The sequence below is a fragment of the Microcaecilia unicolor genome, chromosome 9, assembly GCF_901765095.1.
Source record: "Microcaecilia unicolor chromosome 9, aMicUni1.1, whole genome shotgun sequence".
NCBI lineage: Eukaryota > Metazoa > Chordata > Amphibia > Gymnophiona > Siphonopidae > Microcaecilia > Microcaecilia unicolor.
The window spans coordinates 3,691,409-3,711,653 of NC_044039.1; the positions used below are offsets into that span (position 1 = coordinate 3,691,409).

The window sequence follows — 20,245 nt, forward strand, 5'->3', positions numbered from 1 at the left end:
TGTGAGAGTGAGAGAGAGAAAGACATTGACTGTGAGAGAGAGAGTGTGTGTGTGTGACAGAGATACCTCCCCCCCTCTGGTGTCAGGCCCCCTGTCTCTCTCTGGTGTCTGAGTGTTACTGTGCAGGATGCTGAGCTCTAGCTGTGCTTCAAGGAACTGACCAATCCTATTTAATAGAATGCACCTCCAACATTCTGAAGCCGAGAAACCTCGTGTGGTTGGTCACTTCTGCTTGTGACGAACCCGGAAGTACGTGATGTCAATTCAGGAGATGGATACAGAGAGCAGGAATGCCTCAGCCATGCAGTCAGCTTCAGAATGTTGGAGGTGCCTTTTATTATATAGGATTGTCATAGAAGACCAGGATGGATAAAAGAGGAACTGGCATACAAAGACCACACAGCCTATCCAGTCTGCCTATTCAAGCTAACTGCTCAGCTCTACAGTCACTTCCCCTCCCTTAGGAACTCTCTGTGCTTGTCCCACAAACAGTCCATGTCTCCACCAGCTCCTCTGGGAGACTTCCACACATCCACCACCTTTTCTATAAAGAAATCCTGCTTTGGGTTACTCCTCAGTCGACCCCTTGTCACCATCATTCAGAGTTGTTGTTCCATTGAAAGAAGCCCAACCCCTATGTATTATATCTCAGAGGTATTTAAATATTTCCATCGTACCTCCCCTCTCCTGCCTTTTCTCTAGGGCAGGAGCTCTCAACCCGGTCCTCAGGACACTCCTAGCCAGTCAGGTTACCAAGATACCCACAATGAATATGCATGAGAGAGATCTGCATACAATGGAGGCAGTGCATGCAAATTTATCTCATGCATATTAATCATGAATGTCTTGAAAAGCAGACTGGCTTTGTGTGTCCTGAGGGCTGGGTTGAGAACTCCTGCTTTAGGGTATGCATATTTAAATGGGACTTAACACAAGTATTCCCAACCAAATTTCTCTCTGGCTACTGGCAAAAGAGTTGCATTGTCTTCGAAATCAGTTACTGCTTTCTGTGGTTGGAGAGGGCTGTTGCTGTGGTAATTTGTATGTTATCTTCCACACATCAATGTGCTCTTTCTCTGGGCAGTTAGTGTCTCGTACATGTCTTGCAAACCTGATATAGTTCCTGTGTGGCAAGTTCTTTGAAACTGGATCAGACATCAAACTAGCTTTGATTTCAGAAAATGGATTCTAGAGGAAGGATTTTGCAGCATTAGCCTGTTAACAGTTCCTATCACAGTACATAGGCTAAGAGGCAGATGGGGTTATGAACATCGACAAGACTAGACGCTCATCACACAGTTTCCTAGAACAGGGCTGCGGTCCTGAAGCATCGCAAACCGGTTTGGTTTTCAGCACACCCCTAACGAATATGCATGATGTTATTTGGATACAGTAGTATAGCACATGCGACCGTATGCCAGGCATGATGGTTATCTAGGATTGGAGATTGACACTCTTCAGACCAGGCAGAAGCTGCTCTGAACATGGTCTTAGCCTCACGCGTAGGAATGCATAACTAGCACACCTCTCTGAGCTCCTGCATGACAAGGCAGAGTGCTGTTGAAATGTTATATTGGGTTTTGATTCTGACTATGGCACTGCTCGTTATGGCCTCATTCTTCCTTGTAGGGTGTACGTTGTGTGACAGGGCATATCCATCAGACTGCCCGGATCATGGACCTGTCACTTTCATTGCTGACACTCCCATAGAGAGCCGGGCCAGGCTTTCCCTTCCGAAGCAACTTCTCCTCCGCCAGTCCGTAGTGAGCAGTGACCTTGGTAAGCAGCCTGTGATCTCTTCTGACTCGAATGTATGTAACACAGTGATGTGAGCTAGTCCTTGCCATCTGTTTTCTCTCGTACTTCAACTTATTTTTGTGCTATGAACCCACCTCTTCCTCCTATCCTTAATCCCGTAGGGTCTAATCTCCTTTTGTAGTGTATTGTGGTAACCTTGCTTATTGCAACCTCATGAGATAAGGCTGACATATTTTGTGATAGGATTAACGCCTGCTGGGGAAAGTAAAAGTAAAGGTAGCTTGGTGAATTAGATGGCTCTAGAAACAGACAAAGAAGACTTAAGTCTAACCAGAGAGAGGAACATTAGCTTAAGTTGTGTTGTGGTGGTACTTGTGCTTTTGAACTTAGAGGCAGAAGGGATGCAGATAAAGTGCTGCTTTTATTTTCTGAAAAGAGGCTTGTAATATTGGATGCAGGTACTTAGATGTACATCTCGCTGTGATATGCGCATGTATTGCTAACAGGTGTGTGGGCTCAGGAAACCATTCCAGACAGAACATGCTTTGGACCTCTGATTGGGGAGGAGCGCTCATCCGTGGATGTCCCAGAGTGGACGGACAAGACAGCCAGCCACATTTGGAAGGTTAGTACATTATGATAATTACTGCTTTGCAAGCCCTTCATGTTTTTTTTTTTTTTTTTTTAGCAGTCATATGACCGCAATTCAAAATATTTTTAAACTGAGAATTGAAAAGTTTGCAGTAATTTTTCATTGTGCTTAATTAACAAACTGCAGGTTTATACAGAGTTGCCATAAAACTGTGAAAATATATTTCTATTTTTTGATGCAGACTCTATCCCCATCCTGTCATAGGATACTGGGGCCTTGTGCACTTGAGTGAACAGACTAAAACATTTTTCATGCATTGCTGAAACTAAGCCTAAATGACATTATCACGTGTAAGAGCAGATCCAGGGGGTCGTTTAGATTCTGTCACCAGGCTCATTTAGTTGGTCCCATGCTACAGAGCAGGAAGGACTCCATAGTACAGTTTCTTTACTGAGGAGTGTTTACTGACTTTCTCGCAGATGTACCATGGTGGCATGCTTGAGTTCTGTATTATCACCAGTGATGAGAGCGCCTGTAACTGGATGATGTTTGTACGCAAAGCCAGGTAAGTGACATTATGTCTGTGACAGCCGTGTATTGCAGTGTTTCTCCACTAGAATCCTAGTACCCCAGAGCACCCTTCTCTCTCCTTCCTGCCATGTTGTATCTTCTCTGTCCCCTCGCTCACTGTGTCTCACTTTTTCCTCCCTCCTTCTTGCTTACCCTCTTGCCTTCCTGGGTGAGCTGCAGCGTTGGGTGGTAAAAACAGCAGGGAAGGTATGCAGGATCATTTACCTGCATGTGCTGCTGATAGCTTTGCTGGTCCCATTCTCTATGATGTAAATTTCCTGTATTGCAGGGGTGGGGCCAGAGGAGCTAGCAGTGGTATGCACAGAGGAAGGGTCCTGCAAGTCTTTCTTGCTATTTTTACCTTACTCACAGGCTGTCTTTCACTCTGAACCATCCTGCCCTTCCGAAAACAGGCAGTTGCATCAGAAGGGGTGGGATGGGTCAGAGGGAAAGACCCAGTGCAGGCCAGAGACAGCCTGTGAGTAAGTCTGCTGCTGGTGCTGCAGCAAGGAAGACTTGCTTACACTTCTGAAAAGGTACACCAGGGGGAGTGAGATGCTGGATCGTTGGGGGAGGGGGACAGAAGGTGTGCAGCACTTGTAATCTGGATTCTCGGGCAGTCTGGATGTCCAGAGTTTTGGACTTCTACTGTACCATGCTTTGTGAAGCTGTGGTGTACTCTACAGGTCTGTACTGCTGCTGTACCTGGCCTCTGGCAGCAGAGCGTAATGAACCTGATACTGTGAGCCATATCTTCTAGGTACCACTTAAAGGGACACTTTTAGAATAGCTGTAATGGAAAAGTGGATTTTCTTTATAAGAAGGTTATCTTGCTGTCCTAATGCATTTAAATTTGGGGTTTATATTACTCTTTGTTTTTATTAAAATTTGAAGGAGTCAATCTTAGCATTCCCCACTACTCTTGAGAATTGCTGGAGCTACAGGATTCTAATTTATAATCCTTTTAAACTTTTTCAGTGAGCCGCGTGAGGCCAGGATTTGTCATGCATACTAATGTGTATGCATTGTGGCTGATATGTATTCAAAAAAGGTTTTTCATAGTGAGCCTAACATGTTATATACATTTTCATTGCATGTGACCAAGCTGTTGTCTAATTCAATTAATAATGTTTTGGTTTACTTAGAACAAAACTATGGGAATTATTTTCTGTCTTGTTTACAGCACCCACTCTTCAGTCACTGGAAAGAGCTCCCTTTAGATTTAGGGGCATTACAAGTAGAATTGATTTATCTTTCAGCAAGATCATCAGCATTTTTTTTAACGTTCTTCTCAATGCTGCTTTTTGCAGTGGAGGAGTAGCCTAGTGGTTAGTGCAGTGGACTCTGATCCTGGGGAACTGGGTTCAATTCCCACTGCAGCTCCTTGTGACTCTGGCCAAGTCACTTAACCCTCCATTGCCCCTGGTACAAAATAAGTACCTGAATATATGTAAACTGCCTTGAATGTAGTTGCAAAAACCTCAGAAAGGCGGTATGCCAAGTCCCATTAACAAGATTCCAGGCACAATCTCAAAGAGTAGCAACATTCCATGAGAACCCCAAACAATAGCAAGATTCTGGAATCTCAAGGAATGGAAGAGTAGCCTAGTGGTTGCTACTATATGTGCAGGACGTCAGACTCACAGAAACAGAAGCCTGCGCGGCCACGTTGCTGATCTGCAAGGACAGGCTTCTACATGGAATGTTGCTAGTGGAGGAGCAGCCTAGTGGTTAGTGCAGTGGACTTTGATCCTGGGGAATGTATTGGGCAATTAAGCCATTGTGACATCACTGATGAGGTTGGCTCTTATTGGTGGAATGAGTGGAGGAGTAGCCTAGTGGTTAGTGCAGTGGACTTTGATCCTGGGGAACTGAGTTCAATTCCCACTGCAGCTCCTTGTGACTCTGGGCAAATCACTTAACCCTCCATTGCCCCTGGTACAAAATAAGTACCTGAATATACTATGTAGTTGCAAAAACCTCAGAAAGGCGGTATATCAAGTCCCATTTCCCTTCCCCCTTTCCCTTATGACATCACAATATCAGAAGTGTATTGGGCAATCAAGCCATTGTGACATCACTGATGAGGTTGGCTCTTATTGGTGGAATGAGTGGAGGAGTAGCCTAGTGGTTAATGCAGTGGACTTTGATCCTGGGGAACAGTTCGATTCCCACTGCAGCTCCTTGTGACTCTGGGCAAGTCACTTAACCCTCCATTGCCCCTGGTACAAAATAAGGACCTGAATATATGTAAACCGCTTTGAATGGAGTTGCAAAAACCTCAGAAAGGCGGTATATCAAGTCCCAGTTCCCTTTCCCTCATGCCAAGTAATGAAATCTGACTTCTACAAGGAGGAGAACTTTTAGTTATATGCTAATGTTAGTAGGATGACAAAACCTAGATCTTTTGAAATCAATTTTAATTAAGGCTTTCTTTGTTTCTGACTTAGTATAACCGTATAAATTGTAAAATTTAAGCTGTATTGTGTGTTAATATGTTTTAAGTATCGTTAATTTTATTGTAAACCGTCTTAAAACCTTGGTCCTAAACGGTATAGCAAGTTCATAAATTCAGTTCAATCCGATTAGGAGTCAGGTTTGCTACTTTGAAAAGTTCCTCTGCTTTAATTTCTTTTTATGGTCACATGACTTGCAGGGCTCTTTGGCATTTCCTACTCTGCCAAGTTTAGTTTAGAAGTTAGGTTGGGAGGGCCAAGTAACAGTAAATGATGGCAGAGAGAAACCAATATGGCCCCACTGAGTCTTTCTAAGAAAGTTGTTGGATTGTACCCGCCATGCAGTGCAGGTTACTTTCCCTGTGATTTCTGAATCGTATTAACTAAAATGTTCTATGCATAGTTTATATTTTCTTGCTTTTTTATGGGTCCACTGTGTGTATTGCTCTCCTTTTTGAATTTCTACACCTCGGACCACACCAGTAAGAGCTGACAATTTCAGAGGGCCAGCTTTCCCACTTGGTGTTCACGAGTCCTTATAGGCAGAGTTAGGATCTGTCTTCTAGAGGATAATGGTAGGGCAGTGCCCTTGCCTCCATTGTGTCACTTCTCTTAAGTGCCTCAGCATGTGTGTGCAGGTCTGGAGTTTTGACAGCTCTCAGGCCTCCTAAAGGTATCATGGCCTTCTCCTGCCCAGTCTGTGTAGAGCTTGGGTACATCCCACTCATCTGGACTGGCCTAGAATGAACAATAAAGAAGGAGAAATTTGTAATTAGCTGTTAATTTCCTTTCCTTGAGTCCTGCTAGACCACTCCAGAACCTACTCATGGAAGCCATGGCAGTCCGTAATTCTTGGTATGACAAATTCAGAAAACAATGAATATGCTGTTGCCCAATCTGAAGGTAGTTGTACCCTTGGTGTATGGAGTTTTCGTTGATAGATTAGTGGCTAGAAAATAATGATTTGATTTGGGGAGAGGAAGTGACGTCACGCGGCTGAATGGCAGCTTAACTTCTGAGCTCCGTGTCTCCTCACCCTCTCAAAGGTGCTTCCCGAATCAAAAACCTCTCTAAAACCGCATACGGGACTATAAGTGATCGCCGAACGTCCCAGGAAAAGCGCCATGAGTAAAAAAAGCGGAGCGCAGCAGCGCGAGCACGAAAGGCCAGCCACGAGGCAAGCGGAACGGGGCCTTGTGCGCCCCCCATCCCCCAAAACACGCTGCTCATCGGAGTCGGGTTCGGCTTCTTCGAGGGAAGATGGTGTCGGGGGTCTTGAAGCGGCCCAAGGGCAAGCTATCCCCGCCGACCTGACACGCTGCCTGGAAACCATTCGCGCCGAAATCAGAGCCTCCAAAGAAGAGATCTTAGAGCACGTGGACGCTCTGAGCGTGGATTTGAAAGAGCTGGGAGGCCGAGTGGAAGTCTTAGAGGAGAAGGCAGAAGAGCAGGGGGATAAAAACGAAGAGGTGGATAAACAGCTTGCTAAGTTAATGGAACAGGCGGAGGAATTCCAATATAAATTAGATGACCTAGAAAACCGAGGACGCAGACACAACTTAAGATTCAGAGGTGTCCCAGAAAATGAAGACCGAGAAGCAGTACTGGAGGTGGTGCGAAATATATGTGCCCAGTTGATGGGAGAGGACTTTGATACAGCTGCAATGGGCATTGACAGGGCGCATAGAGCGCTGGGGAAAATTCGAGACAACAACCCCCGGGACATAGTGGTGCGCTTCTCTTCATATAATTGCAAGGACCAGATATGGCAGAAAGCTAGAAAGAACCCCGAAGTGGAATTCAATGGGGCGAGAATTGCAATATACCAGGACCTCTCTTTATTCACGTTGAACTCACGTAGAGCTATGAGACCGGTAATAGAGATCCTGAAGAGAGAGAAGATTCTCTACAGGTGGACATTCCCGTTTGCACTCTGTTTCGAGATCAAGGGCGCGCAGCATAGATGCCGAGGAGTGGGAGAAGCCTGGAAGCTTTTATACGAGGCTGGATTGGCCGCTGCAGCTACCCTACCAGTTGAGGTGGCTTCTTCTACAAAAGCAAGACTTCAGAGATGGAAAAGGGTAGAGAAAGCACCCAGGAAGCCCAGGCCCTGAGCTGCAGAGGCGAAAACAAGAATCTGGTGAGAGGAATCAGAAGCGGAGAGACATTGAGAGGAGGTGATATGCAGAGAGACATTTGGGAGATAAACGAAGTATAAAGAATGATATGAGTTAAATATTGATATAATTGAGAATGCATGAGGGAGGGGGAGGGGGCAAGGGGGAGGGCCGAAGGGAGTGTTCAGTCGTGTGGTGATAGGCTCCTATTTAAAAGTGAGTCAGTTCGGCTGGTGAGGTTACTTCCTTGCAACACCCAGCTGGTGCCATATGGGACCAGTTGGTGGATATTGGCCATGGGGCCAGGGAGGGTATGGGGGGGGGGGGGGAGGGACTGGGATGGGAAGGGATAAGGGATTGAGAATAACCAGAACAACCAGGAAGCAAGCGAGTAGGAAGAGGGGGGGTGAAAGGATGGATAGCCATCCTTCAATGGAAGCGGGGTGTAATTATAGAATAAGCAATGACGGGATTTAAATTGGTAACTTATAATATGAAGGGGTTGAACTCCCCTTATAAGAGGCATGCGTTGTCCCGAGAGTTGCAGTTGTTGAAACCTCAAGTGGTCTTTTTGCAAGAAACGCATTTAATGCAAAAATATGAGGGCCTGTTAGCCACTAAACAGTATCCACTGGCGGTTTGTGCCTCAGATGTAAAGGGGGTTAAAAAAAGGGGGGTGGCGATATTATTTCATAGAGATGTCCAGGTGCAGATTGTACGTTCTAAAAAGGACAGGGAAGGAAGATTTCTTCTATTGCAAGTTGTGCTGGAGCAAGAGGAGTATACCTTGGCAAGTGTATATGCGCCCAATGAGAGGCAGGGGGAATTTTTCCTTCGTCTCCGAAAAGAGGTGCAGAGCTTTGCCAAGGGGAAATTAATAATGGCGGGAGACTTTAACGCCACTATGCAACCTGGACTAGACCGTTCTACTCCTCCTGCCCCTTTAGATTGTAAAATTTCACAGGCATTAAAAGATTGTGTGGATGAATTGGGCTTATACGATGCATGGAGACTGGCACACCCCAGGATGAGAGACTACACATTTTACTCCCAGGTTCATCTGTCATACTCTAGGCTTGACTACATTTTTTTGGACAAGGCACTGTCTGGGGGAGAGGGGGAATCTTCTATAGGCCACATTAGCATATCTGATCATGCCCCGATCTGGTCTGTGCTCCCGTCCCTAAGAGAGGAACCGAGAGAAAAAAGATGAACGCTTAACAATGGTTTGCTACAGGACCCGGAATTAGTAGCGGGATTTCGTCCAGTTTTGAAAGAATACTTTGATATGAACTTAGACTCGGGACCCTCTCTGGGAATGGTGTGGGACGCCTTTAAGGCAGTCTCCAGAGGCTACTTTATACAAGGAGCGAGCAGGAGGGTGAGGGCACACAAAGCTCAGTTAGTCCTATGTATGGACAAACTCGGGAGACTAGAGGCTAAATACAGGGCCACAGGTTCCCTGTCAGACCTGCGTAGGTTGCAGGCGGTTAGACTGGAGCTTGGTTCGCTCCATGAAGACAGCTTGCAATTTGCACATGCAAGGATGAAGCAGGTCTATTATGAACACACTAACAAGCCTGGTAGGCTACTAGCAATCAAATTAAGACAGTTGAGATCCACTCGTCACATCTTGAAAGTCCGAGATGGTAAAGGGCAGGTGATGCATAGGTCAGCACAGATCAGACAGTGTTTTGCTCAATATTACGAGACTCTATACAAGGAGGATGCCACTGTGCAGTCAGACAAAATTGATGAATACTTGGGAGCTAGGGGGCTGGAGGGTTTGACTGAAGCACAGAGGGAGGAGCTTGAATCTCCGGTGCGGGTAGATGAGGTTATTAGGGCTATTAAAACCTTGCCCACAGGGAAGGTGCCTGGGATAGATGGATTCACCAACGAATTTTTTAAGGTATACGCTGTAGAGCTGGCCCCCTATCTGACAATGATTGTTAACTCAGTGAGGGAGGGTGTGGCCCTTCCCAAGACCATGATGGAGGCGTGGGTGGCTGTAATCCCTAAGCCAGGCAAGGATGTTACGTTATGTGCATCATATCGGCCCATCTCCATATTAAACGCTGATGTAAAAATTTTAGCTAAGGTACTGGCAAATCGGCTGGGGAAGGTGCTACCTAGCATGATACACCCGGATCAAGTAGGGTTTGTAGCCAAAAGGCAGGCGGCAGACAACATAAGGAGAACAGTGGACCTTCTCTACGCAGCCCAGATGAAGGATAGACCATTAGTATTGCTTGGACTGGATGCTGAAAAGGCATTCGATAGGGTTCACTGGGGGTACTTAGATAAGGTCTTGCACCAGTTTGGAATAGGACAATTTTACAGAATGTGGATTAGGGCCTTGTACTCAGAACCGCAAGCCTGCGTGCGTGTCAATGGAGGGAATTCCGAATTATTTCGGCTGGGTAGAGGAACTAGGCAGGGTTGCCCACTATCCCCCCTCTTGTTTGCTCTGGCAATGGAACCATTGGCGGAGGCTGTGCGAACTAATGAGAACATTGCTGGAGTGCGGGTGGGAGGGAGGGAGTATAAAATTGCCCTGTTCGCAGATGATGTCCTTTTGACTTTAACCAAGCCATTAACCTCATTGCCTAATTTAATGCAGGTGATAGAGGAATATGCGACAATATCTGGATACAAACTGAATGCTAACAAGTCCACTGGTCTGGCGGTGGGAGTCCCTCCTAGAGTGATGGACACCTTGAAGGCGTCCTTTGCCTTTAAATGGGAGGCTAAAGCGCTGGGATACTTGGGAGTGCAGTTGCCTGGGAACTTATCTGAGCTGTTTACCAGCAATTATCCGACACTTAAGCGAGCTGTACAGAGGGACCTGGACAGATGGATGTCTATGGGAATGTCCTGGTTTGGGCGGATTGCTGCAGTAAAGATGAACATTTTGCCTCGACTTCTTTATCTGTTCCAGGTCCTTCCCATGAAAGTGACCAGATCATTTTTATCAGGTCTGCAGGAGGCGATTAATCGCTTCATCTGGAATAAGAAAAGACCCCGATTGCCCAGGGCCCTGCTATATAAAAGTAAGCGGATGGGAGGGTTGGGGGTACCCAACCTGGCCTGGTATTATGGGGCAGCTCAGGCAAGGGCGGCAATAGCCTGGTTTAAACGGGAGGACCATCATGTATGGGTTGACATTGAGCAAGCGTTGGTGGGCTCACGTAGTCTGGGACAGTTAATGTGGGTTGTGGGTAGGCATAGGGGGCAAGTAGATAGATTTCCGCCCACAGTGCAGGCCACTTTCCATTATTGGGATCACCTGTTTCCGGATAGGAAGCCAATGATCTCGGGTTTGGCTCCGATACTGGACAATCCTTTGTTCGAGCCAGGGATGGGGAGCGTCACTTTTCGCAGATGGGCGGAGGCCGGATTAGATTCCATGGGGCAGCTGCACATGAGAGAGATTATGGTGCCCTTTGAAACACTGAGGGATGATTACGGGCTTAGACAGGGGGATCGATATGCATACTTGCAGCTGGTGCACTTTTTGAAGAGCTCCACATATGTGGAATGTTTGCAGCGAGAAGTTCATCAGCTGGAGGAGATGTGTGTAGAGGACAAGGACATGAGGGGTATGATAACTAAACTGTATGCTTATCAAGAGAACAGAGCTAAGCAGTCCATCCTACATAGGCAGAGATGGGAGCAGGAGCTGCATTTCACATTGCCAGAACCTGAGTGGGTGGCCCTGGAAAAACAGATTTTGAAGTCATCAGTGTCAGTAGCTACGCAGGAAAACGCTATAAAGGTATTCTACCGGTGGTATTTGACCCCGGTTCGGCTAAATCACATGTTCGCCCAGGTATCAAAATACTGTTGGAGGAACTGTGGGGGGCTGGGAAACGCAGGTCATATATGGTGGCTATGCCCTAAATCGCAGGCCTACTGGAAGGGGGTGCGTTCTCGGCTGCAGGGGTGGCTAGATCGGTCTGTGCAGTGGCATCCTTTAGTTTTCTTGCTTGGGTCTAGGCCTGCAGGGCTAACGTCCGACCAGTGGATTTTGACAAGGTGTGCCCTGCACGCCGCCCGAATAAACTTAGCGCAGAGTTGGAAATCCCCGTTAGTACCCTCGATACGAAGATGGATTACTAAAGTAAGATACATGTGTGAGATGGAAAGATTGACTGCCGTGAAACGGAAAACAGTGCATAAGTGGGATAAGATTTGGGAACCTTTCTTACAAAGGTGCTCTGGTTGAAATATGTGATGGACGAAAGATGGGGGGTAGAAGGGAATAGATGGGGGGGGAGGGGAGAGGGAGGGAGGGGGGGAAGGGAGGTCTAAAAACACAAAAACTGGATAAAAATTGAAGTTAAATAAGATGCTATTTGCAGCACTGATTTTATGGTTGTACCCTCTGGGTGTTAGAGTCATGTATATTGAATGTTCCAGAATATACGGTTTTGTAATGTGTCACACATGTACGTTAATGTTTATCAATGCTTAATAAAGACTTCTTTAAATTAAAAAAAAAAGAAAATAATGATTTGGCCTGTATTAAATTTGACTTCAATGGTGAATTGGAAACCCAGAAACATAAGAATTGCCTTCAGTAGCCTTAGCTTTGATTATAGGATACTGAATCGCAAAAGGCAGCACTAGCTTCCTGTAAGGGGGAGTGGTCAGCTCTGAACTGTTTCTCTCTGGCGCCATCTTCTGGTATAGGGACATTACCAACTTATCTGGACTGGTCTGCAAGGTTCAAGGAAAGGAAATTAAGAGGTAAATCCAAATTTTCCTTTCTTTGCATTAAGGGTTGCTTCTGCCCATAGGGAGGGGATAGCCCAGTCTGCTAGAGTGGAACCTCCAAACCAGTGTTCCATGGCTTACTACCCTCCTTCTTTCCAGTGGCCTGCACCAATGAACATGAGATACTAAAAAGTTAATTAGAATTAATAAACCTCAGTATAAGGCAGTGATGGCGAACCTATGGCACTCGTGCCATCGCCTCAGCCAGTTCCAGCCCCGCCCTCCGAGCACCAGGGCCCACCTCCGAATAAAAGTCATACCTGGTCGGGGTTAAGGCGGCGGCAGCAGCAGTAGTGAAAAGCGTGCTGACTCGGCGTGGAAACAGGAAATGAGGGTGGGACCAGAACTTGAGACAGAAGGGAAGGCTGAAGGCGCGCCGAGTCAGCACGCTTTTCACTACTGCTGCTACCGCTGATGCCGCCTTAACCCCGACCAGGTATGACTTTTAAATTTCGGAGGGGGGGGCCTGGTACTCGGACGGAAGGAGGGCAGGTTGCTCTGGAAAAGCTTTTGTCTTTGACGCCATTGGTTTTCCTTGTCAGACCAGCCTCCATGTAGGGTTGCTGGTGTGTTTTCACTTTGACAGCACTGCAGGATTAAGTAAAACACTGTTCTGTTTGTGGGGCACTAATTTTGGCTACAACAGTAGTAGGAAAATGCTGATAGGAGAGAGTCATTGAATGAGCAGCATTCTGGTTCTTCCCACGACAACCCTGGAACTGGGTGGGAGGGAGGGAGAGGGGAGGGGGGGCCCTGGCCCTGGAACTGGGAGGGGGGATCCTGGCCCTGGAACTGGGAGGAAGAGGGGGACCCTGTGGAACTCAGAGGGAGGGGGGATCCTGTTAAACTGGGAGGGAGGAGGACCCTGGAACTCGGGGGGGAGGTGAAGGGGGGACGAGGGGGAAGGGGGAGAGGGAAGGGGAACGAGGGGGAGAGGGAGGGGGACGAGGGGGAGGGGGAATGGCACTTTGCGATAAATAATTAGATTTTGGGTTGCTGTTTGGGCACTCGGTCTCTGAAAGGTTCACCATCACTGGTATAAGGTAACTATATGTAAACTTTAACATAAACATTTTTAATGTAAAAAGCATTTCTGGCAATCATACCACATGTGATGTGAATGTGCAGCAGATTGACAGTATACCCTGTTCTTCCTTCCTTCCTTGACTGCATTAGGAATGTGGCTGAGCAGAATCTGGTAGCGTATCCTCACAATGGGCAAATCTTCTTCTGCACCTCACGAAACATTGCCCCAGACCAAGAGCTTCTCTTTTATTATAGCAGGGATTATGCTCGGCAGCTGGGTAAGCGTTGCTAGAGGACCCATTTGTAAATATACCTGCTTGGTGAGTTGCTGTGGTATATATACCCTCTTGTGGCCTTCAAGTATATACATTTCATTTCCCCTTTACCTGCTTAATTTGTACAAAGCTGACCACACTTATTTTGTTTAGGGGGTGGGTTTTTCCTAAATTGAGACCAGCTGTATTGCCCTGGGCTCAGAGGTCACGGGTATAGTCTATGAATATAGCATTTTGTCTGTGTGCAGGAGAGATGTATTTATCAATCACTTGAACCTGAGGGCAGTATTATGTGGTAAGAATGCATATACCATAGTGATAGACTATTATTCTGGTCTGTTACAGCTGTCCCTGAGGAGCCAGAGCTACAGGTGTGGTGGGTTTGTCATTGTGGAAAGGAGTGCATGACCTGTTCGGATTTCAAGTCACACCTGAACAGCCACATCCATAATAACCTGCCTAGCCAGGGGCACAGCTGCAGCAGCAGTAGTGGTAGCAGCAGCAGCGGTCATATCCAGGGGCAGAGCAAGGAGAGAAAGTGGAAGTGTTCAGTGTGTCCCCGCACCTTCACCTCCTCCACCAAACTCAATGTCCATTTCATGGGCCACATGGGTATGAAGCCCTACAAGTGTGAGTTCTGCAGTAAAGCTTTCAGCGACCCTAGCAACCTCCGTACACACCTCTGGATACATACGGGTAAGTCTCTTCACGCGCCAAGAAAGGGGGGTAATGTTACCTGCACTCTCGGACGTTGGGTTAGGCAGGGGTAAATGGGATAGGAGATGTTTTGAGATGGAGGGTGTCTGAGATTTGTTAGTCCGCCGTGAGTGCTCAGCAAGGAGTACACTAATAGGGTGTAAAATTATGGGAGACGAGGCTTCTTGCATTCATTTTATAGTGGATTCTGAACTTGTACTGTCAAAAGGAATCAAGATTTCCCGGAATTCTAGATGTAACCCAAGCTATGTATTTGCCTGTTGCATCATCCTTATCAGCTCACAGCACGTCATTTGTTACTCGGCATTTTAACAAGAGAGGAGACAAATGAAGCTTTTGATTTACAAGACTCATGTGTTTATTTTCTCCCGTGTAGTATATTACACTACAACACCAGAGATTGATCAAGACCCCTGAGGCAGGCTTCAGGGCCGAAACACGGCCGTGTCAGGTCGTTTTTTATTGTTTTCAATAAAAAGACTTCTTTGTTATCCTCCTTGGATTGTCCTCGCTTCCTTTTTTGCGTCTTACGGTTCCGTGAGGTCCTTTTTTTCCTTCTTTTTTTTGCCGTTTCATTTTTTTTGAAAAGTACCAATAATTTTTTTGGTTTACTGATCCAGTTATGCTTTTTAGAAAGCAAAATGGTGTGGAGCTTGTCCAAGGTTTGTCTTATTCCCTTAGCCTCAGCTTACGTTTTTATTGCATAGCATGCTATATCGCCCTTCCTCTGGTTTATAGCTTTTTATTTTATTTTTTTAAAGGACTAATTGTAGCAACTTCCTTCTAATTTGCAGGGCAGAAGAATTATCGATGCGGGATGTGTGACAAGTCTTTCACCCAGAAGGCTCATGTGGCATCACACATGGTGATCCACACAGGAGAGAAAAACCTCAAGTGTGACTTCTGTGATAGAATGTTTATGAGGAGGCAGGATCTCAAACAGCATGCACTCACTCACACACGGTAAGCTCAGAGGCAGGCCTCAGTCAGATGTAATGTGACAAGAGGCATAACTAGCATTTCCTTATCGTCTGCTCCAGACCATTCCCGACAAGAGGGTTATATACACTCCTACCAGCAGAGGGAGACTGAGAACATAAGAAAGCCAAGATGAGTTAGACCAAAGTCCTTTGAGCCCAGCATCCTATCTCTGACAGTGGCCAGTCCTGGAATAAGTACCTAGCAAATTCCAAAAAGTAGATCTATTTCCCATAGTTCATTTCCAGGGATGAACAGTGGCTGTTCAGGTCTACCTAGCTAATAATGTTTTGCAGATTTTTTCCTCCATAAACTTGTCCAGTCCTCTTTTGAATCCTAGTATTTTGATTACTTTTGCACTGTATTATTTAAAATATGATTTTTTTTTCCAGTCAGCTCATCAGTAGTTTCATGAATCATCTTCATTGGTCTGACCCAGTATGGCTATTCTTAGGTTGTTGTTTTTGTATTGTTTGTCAAGTTAAAACAACCATTCCACCCAACTTATAATTTTATAAACGTCTATCGTATACCCTCTTGGTTTAATTTTTCTCCAATCAGGAAAGCCCTAAGCTATTTGGCTTCTCTTCATAAGGGAGGTGTTCCATCCCCTTTATTATTTTTGTGGCCCTTCTGTGGACCCTTTTCAGTTGCACTGTATTCTTTTTGAGATAGGGTGATCAGGAGCCACAGTGGGTATTGAACCTGCTCTAACCATTACACTATTCCTCCATTGTAACTAACTTTGCTTTCTAAAAGCTAGATACAAAGTAGGATGTGGCCTAGTGATTAGAGGAATGGGCATCCTGCTTCTGACATTGATGATCCTTGTGATCCCTGACTCGGGGGGGGAGACTCAAGAAAAATGTCAGAAAGTATTTTTTCACGGAGAGAGTAGTGGATGCTTGGAATGCCCTCCCGCGGGAGGTGGTGGAAATGAAAACGGTAACAGAATTCAAACACGCGTGGGATAAACATAAAGGAATCCTATTCAGAAGGAATGGATCCGAAGGAGCTTAGCCGAGATTGGGTGGCAGAGCTGGTGGCGGGAGGTGGGGATAGTGCTGGGCAGACTTACACGGTCTGTGCCCTGAAAAGGACAGGTACAAATCAAGGTACGGTATACACAAAAAGTAGCACATATGAGTTTATCTTGTAGGGCAGACTGGATGGACCATGCAGGTCTTTTTCTGCCGTCATTTACTATGTTACTATGACTATTCTATACTTTTGTGCATTGTTAATTCTCAAAGTGAGCAGTCTACATCTAGATTGGAGATGTAAAGCAGTCTTTCTCTCTTCTTTGTTCAGGGAACGCCAGATTAAATGTCCCAAGTGTGACAAGTTGTTCTGGAGAACAAATCACCTAAAAAAACATCTAAACTCACATGAAGGGAAGCGGGACTATGTCTGTGAGAAGTGCTCCAAGGCTTTCCTCACCAAATACCACCTCACCAGGCATCTCAAGATCTGTAAAGGTCCTAGGTCAGGTTCTTTAACCCAGGACATGGGTGATGAGGATGAAGATGACTCTGAGGATGGAGAGTTGGGCTGCTCTGAGGACACAGGCTTGCAGAGTTAATAGCAAGTCACCTCTTTCCTTTCTCCTCTTCATATTTATTGATTTTATTTATTTATTTATTTGCTTGCTTGAGATGCCAGTGTTTATTTACCTGAGCCTTTTAAGGCTCTCTGTGATTTTATACTGTAAAAAATAAAACAAATTTTACATTTAAAGATGGAAAAGACTTGTCTTTGTTGAAAGATCCTGGTCCCAGTGTAACTGGCTTCCTGCTGAGAGAGCCCCACTTTGTCCTTGCACTGAACTGTGCCCTACAGCCAGCATTCAACAGGAACATATGCACTCATCAGTACTTCATAAACATCCTTAGTTCTGCAGATAATAAACTCTACTGCCTTCCCCCACACACCAGAAAAGGAGTACATGTTGGTAACTACAGGAATTCTAGTTCCATGACATAGCTTCCCACTATTCTAGAACCTGTGGGATAATTGTGTCCATCAACCAGCAGGTGGAGACAGAGAACGTAAAACTGAGGCAAGACATATCTCTGTTGGCATCCAGTCCTACTGCTCAGTATTTTCTATCTGCAGCAGGTGGATGGACACATTTTTATTTGCTCCTGGTCCCCAGATGAGCTTTGCAGGTGGTTTGATTCTATTGCGTCATATCTGGAGGCCTTCATATCCCTGTCTCTGGTGCCCCACAACTTTACTTCAAAAGTAAGGTAAAGGAAAGAGGTTTACTGGAGAGCGTGTGACAGAGTATCAGTCCTGATCCTTTCTCATCAGGGGTAAGACTTGTAGAGACTGAGTTCAGGGAGAGCAGCCGGCAGTTGTAAGTCGACTAAAGTTTGAGTCAGAATCGCTTGGAAGACTGCAAGTTGTACTTGGTGCAGGGAAGGGATCCTGACAATGCTTGGGACCGCGTTGTGCTACACTTGTGACAGTTGGGGGTGAATAGAGACTCCTGCAGAGGAAGCTGTGTTCCTGCTGGTCAGTGTATCGCAGTGTATTCAAGCCAGGAATCCCACAGGCCATAAAGGTCAGTGGCAGCATGACTGGATTTGGCGCAGCATCCAAATATGCCAGGGACTTTGGGCTCTTCGGTAGGACCGGCTTGCAGTTTGATGCCGGGGAGCGTGGGAATGGGTGCTGTTTTTTGGGGGTTGACACACAGAGCACTGCCACCATTTTACAGCTTCAGGGCCCAACAGAGCATTCAGCTGCATTGGGATCAATGTTTTTATTGCTTTTACATTTGGCCTGTTTCCTGAAGCAGGGACAGTCAGAATTGCTGCAAGGTGCTTCAGTTTCTCACTTTGCTGCCTCTCCAGCGATCTCATTTATACCTCCAGGTGTGGGTAGATGAGGCTCTCTCTGCTTTTCCCCTCATCTGTTTTTTTTTTGTTACATTTGTACCCCGCGCTTTCCCACTCATGGCAGGCTCAATGCAGCTTACATGGGGCAATGGAGGGTTAAGTGACTTGCCTGGAGTCACAAGGAGCTGCCTGTGCCTGAAGTGGGAATTGAACTCTCAGTTCCTCAGGACCAAAGTCCACCACCCTAACCACTAGGCCACTCCAGAGGGGCCAGCGTTGAGAGCTCCTTCCTGTTGAGGGGGATGATCCGAAAGTACCGAGTCATAAAGAGGAGCTCAGTACTCTCATTTCTGAGGCACTGGTGGTGCTTTCTATTGAGGATATTTCTGCTTTGGCATCAGGAGTTCCATCTTTTGCCGATCAGGAGAGGGGGCTTAGAGGATGCATCCAGACATTCTGGAGCCGATTACAGCAGAATGGGTCTCACTGGACGTGGGGCTGAGAGTGGGAAGAGCCATGACTTGCCTCTACCTGTTCCAGAAGAGAAAAATAAATTGCAGCTGCTCAGGGTAGACTCCTTTGTTATGGCGGTGACTAAGAAGACCACCTTGCTGGTGGAAGGGGGCATTGCCCTAAAGGACCTACAGCATAGGAAGCAAGAAGGCTCCCTGAAGCAAGCCTTTGAAGTGGCCTCGTTAGGCCTTCAAGTAACAGTGTGCAACTCGTTCGTGGCAAGAGCTTGTCTGAAGTGGCTGCAGCAGTCTGTAATACAAGATGGGTGCCATAATACCCAGCTGGAACCATGTTTGGGTTACTATGAGCTGTAAGATGTCATAAATAACTGTCCGCCAAGTATGTCTTTGCTGCTGCATCCACTGGCCAATGCAGCAACTAGAGTTGTTGGCATGCCTTTGTAGCCAAAGTCATGTCTAGTTAAATTGCCCTTTTGAGGCAAGTGGCTATTTGAAGAAGATCTCAGTAACTTGGTGAAAGCACTGGGGGAAGCTAAGTCACAGTGGTTGCTGGAGGATAAGGTACAAGTAGTTGGGCATCTTTCTTCAGCGGGCTCCTGATCTCGATTTTAAGACCGCAAACAGTACCAACCTGTGTGTCAGCTGTATGGTCAGAAATCCCACTTTCAAGCACACCAATCTACCTTTCTTGTGGAAAGGAAGTCCTCCTCTGTCAGCTAGAGCACCCAATGTCTCCTGAGCTTCACAGTGGTGCAAGGCTGGTCCACTCTGCTCTTCCTTGAATGGGACATAAGAATAATGGGTCAGACCAACGGTCCATCTAGCCCAGTATCCTGCTTCCAGCGTGGCCAATTTAAGTCACAAGTACCTTGACGATAGCAACATGATGCGATTGACCCAAGGGACAAGCGGTGGCTTTTGCTACATCTATTTCAATAGCAAATTATGAACTTTTCCCAAACCCTTTTTAAACTAAGATCCACTAACTGCTGATACCACATCCTCTGCAGTGAGTCTGAGTGAAAAAATATTTCCTCCTGTTCATTTTAAAAGTAGTACCATGTAACTTGAGTGTCCCCTAGTTTTTGTACTTTTTGAACGAGTACAAAATCAATCTATATTTACCTGTTTTACACCACTAAGTATTTTGTAGACCTATCATGTGGGTTTTCCAAGCGGAAGAGTCCTCTTAAGCTGTTCCATCCCCTTAAATCACTATGGTTGGCCGTTTCTAAATTCTGGCTCTATCTTTAAGCTAGATGACCAGAATTACACACAATACTTAAGGTGTGGTTGCACCATGGCATAATAGAGGCATTATAATATTCTCTCATTTTTTATCCCTTTCCTAATAATTCCTAGTATCCTGTTGGTGGTGGCCAAAAATTGTATTGTCTATAATGACATCTAGGATGCATAAGGTGAATCTTAGCCATCAAACAACTATGATGTGGGATTATTTTTCCCAATGTGCATCATTTTTGCATTTGTCCACATGAAAATTTTTCATCTGGCATTTGGATGCTGGGTCTTCACTTTTCACAGTCTGCATGTGTTTTGACAATGTTGAATAGTTTTGCATCACCTCCGTTGTTATTAATAAATGTTAATGAGCACCAGACCCACTAAAAATTGCTGTGGCATTCCACTAGTCACTCGTA

At 45.9% G+C, this 20,245-nt stretch overlaps 1 protein-coding gene across 2 annotated transcripts in view; it reads left to right on the forward strand.

Annotated features, from left to right (window-relative positions):
• The window catches only part of PRDM4 (PR/SET domain 4), a 38,121-nt gene extending 21,155 nt beyond the window's left edge, over nt 1–16,966 (forward strand). For both annotated transcript variants that reach the window (XM_030214151.1, XM_030214152.1), the window contains exons 5-11: nt 1,630–1,779; nt 2,265–2,383; nt 2,830–2,915; nt 13,449–13,576; nt 13,919–14,269; nt 15,085–15,253; nt 16,580–16,966. In XM_030214151.1, the coding sequence (XP_030070011.1) occupies nt 1,630–1,779; nt 2,265–2,383; nt 2,830–2,915; nt 13,449–13,576; nt 13,919–14,269; nt 15,085–15,253; nt 16,580–16,850 (1,274 nt within the window). In that variant the 3' untranslated portion in view covers nt 16,851–16,966. The remainder of the gene's footprint in view (nt 1–1,629; nt 1,780–2,264; nt 2,384–2,829; nt 2,916–13,448; nt 13,577–13,918; nt 14,270–15,084; nt 15,254–16,579) is intronic.
• The last annotated feature ends 3,279 nt before the right edge of the window (nt 16,967–20,245 follow it).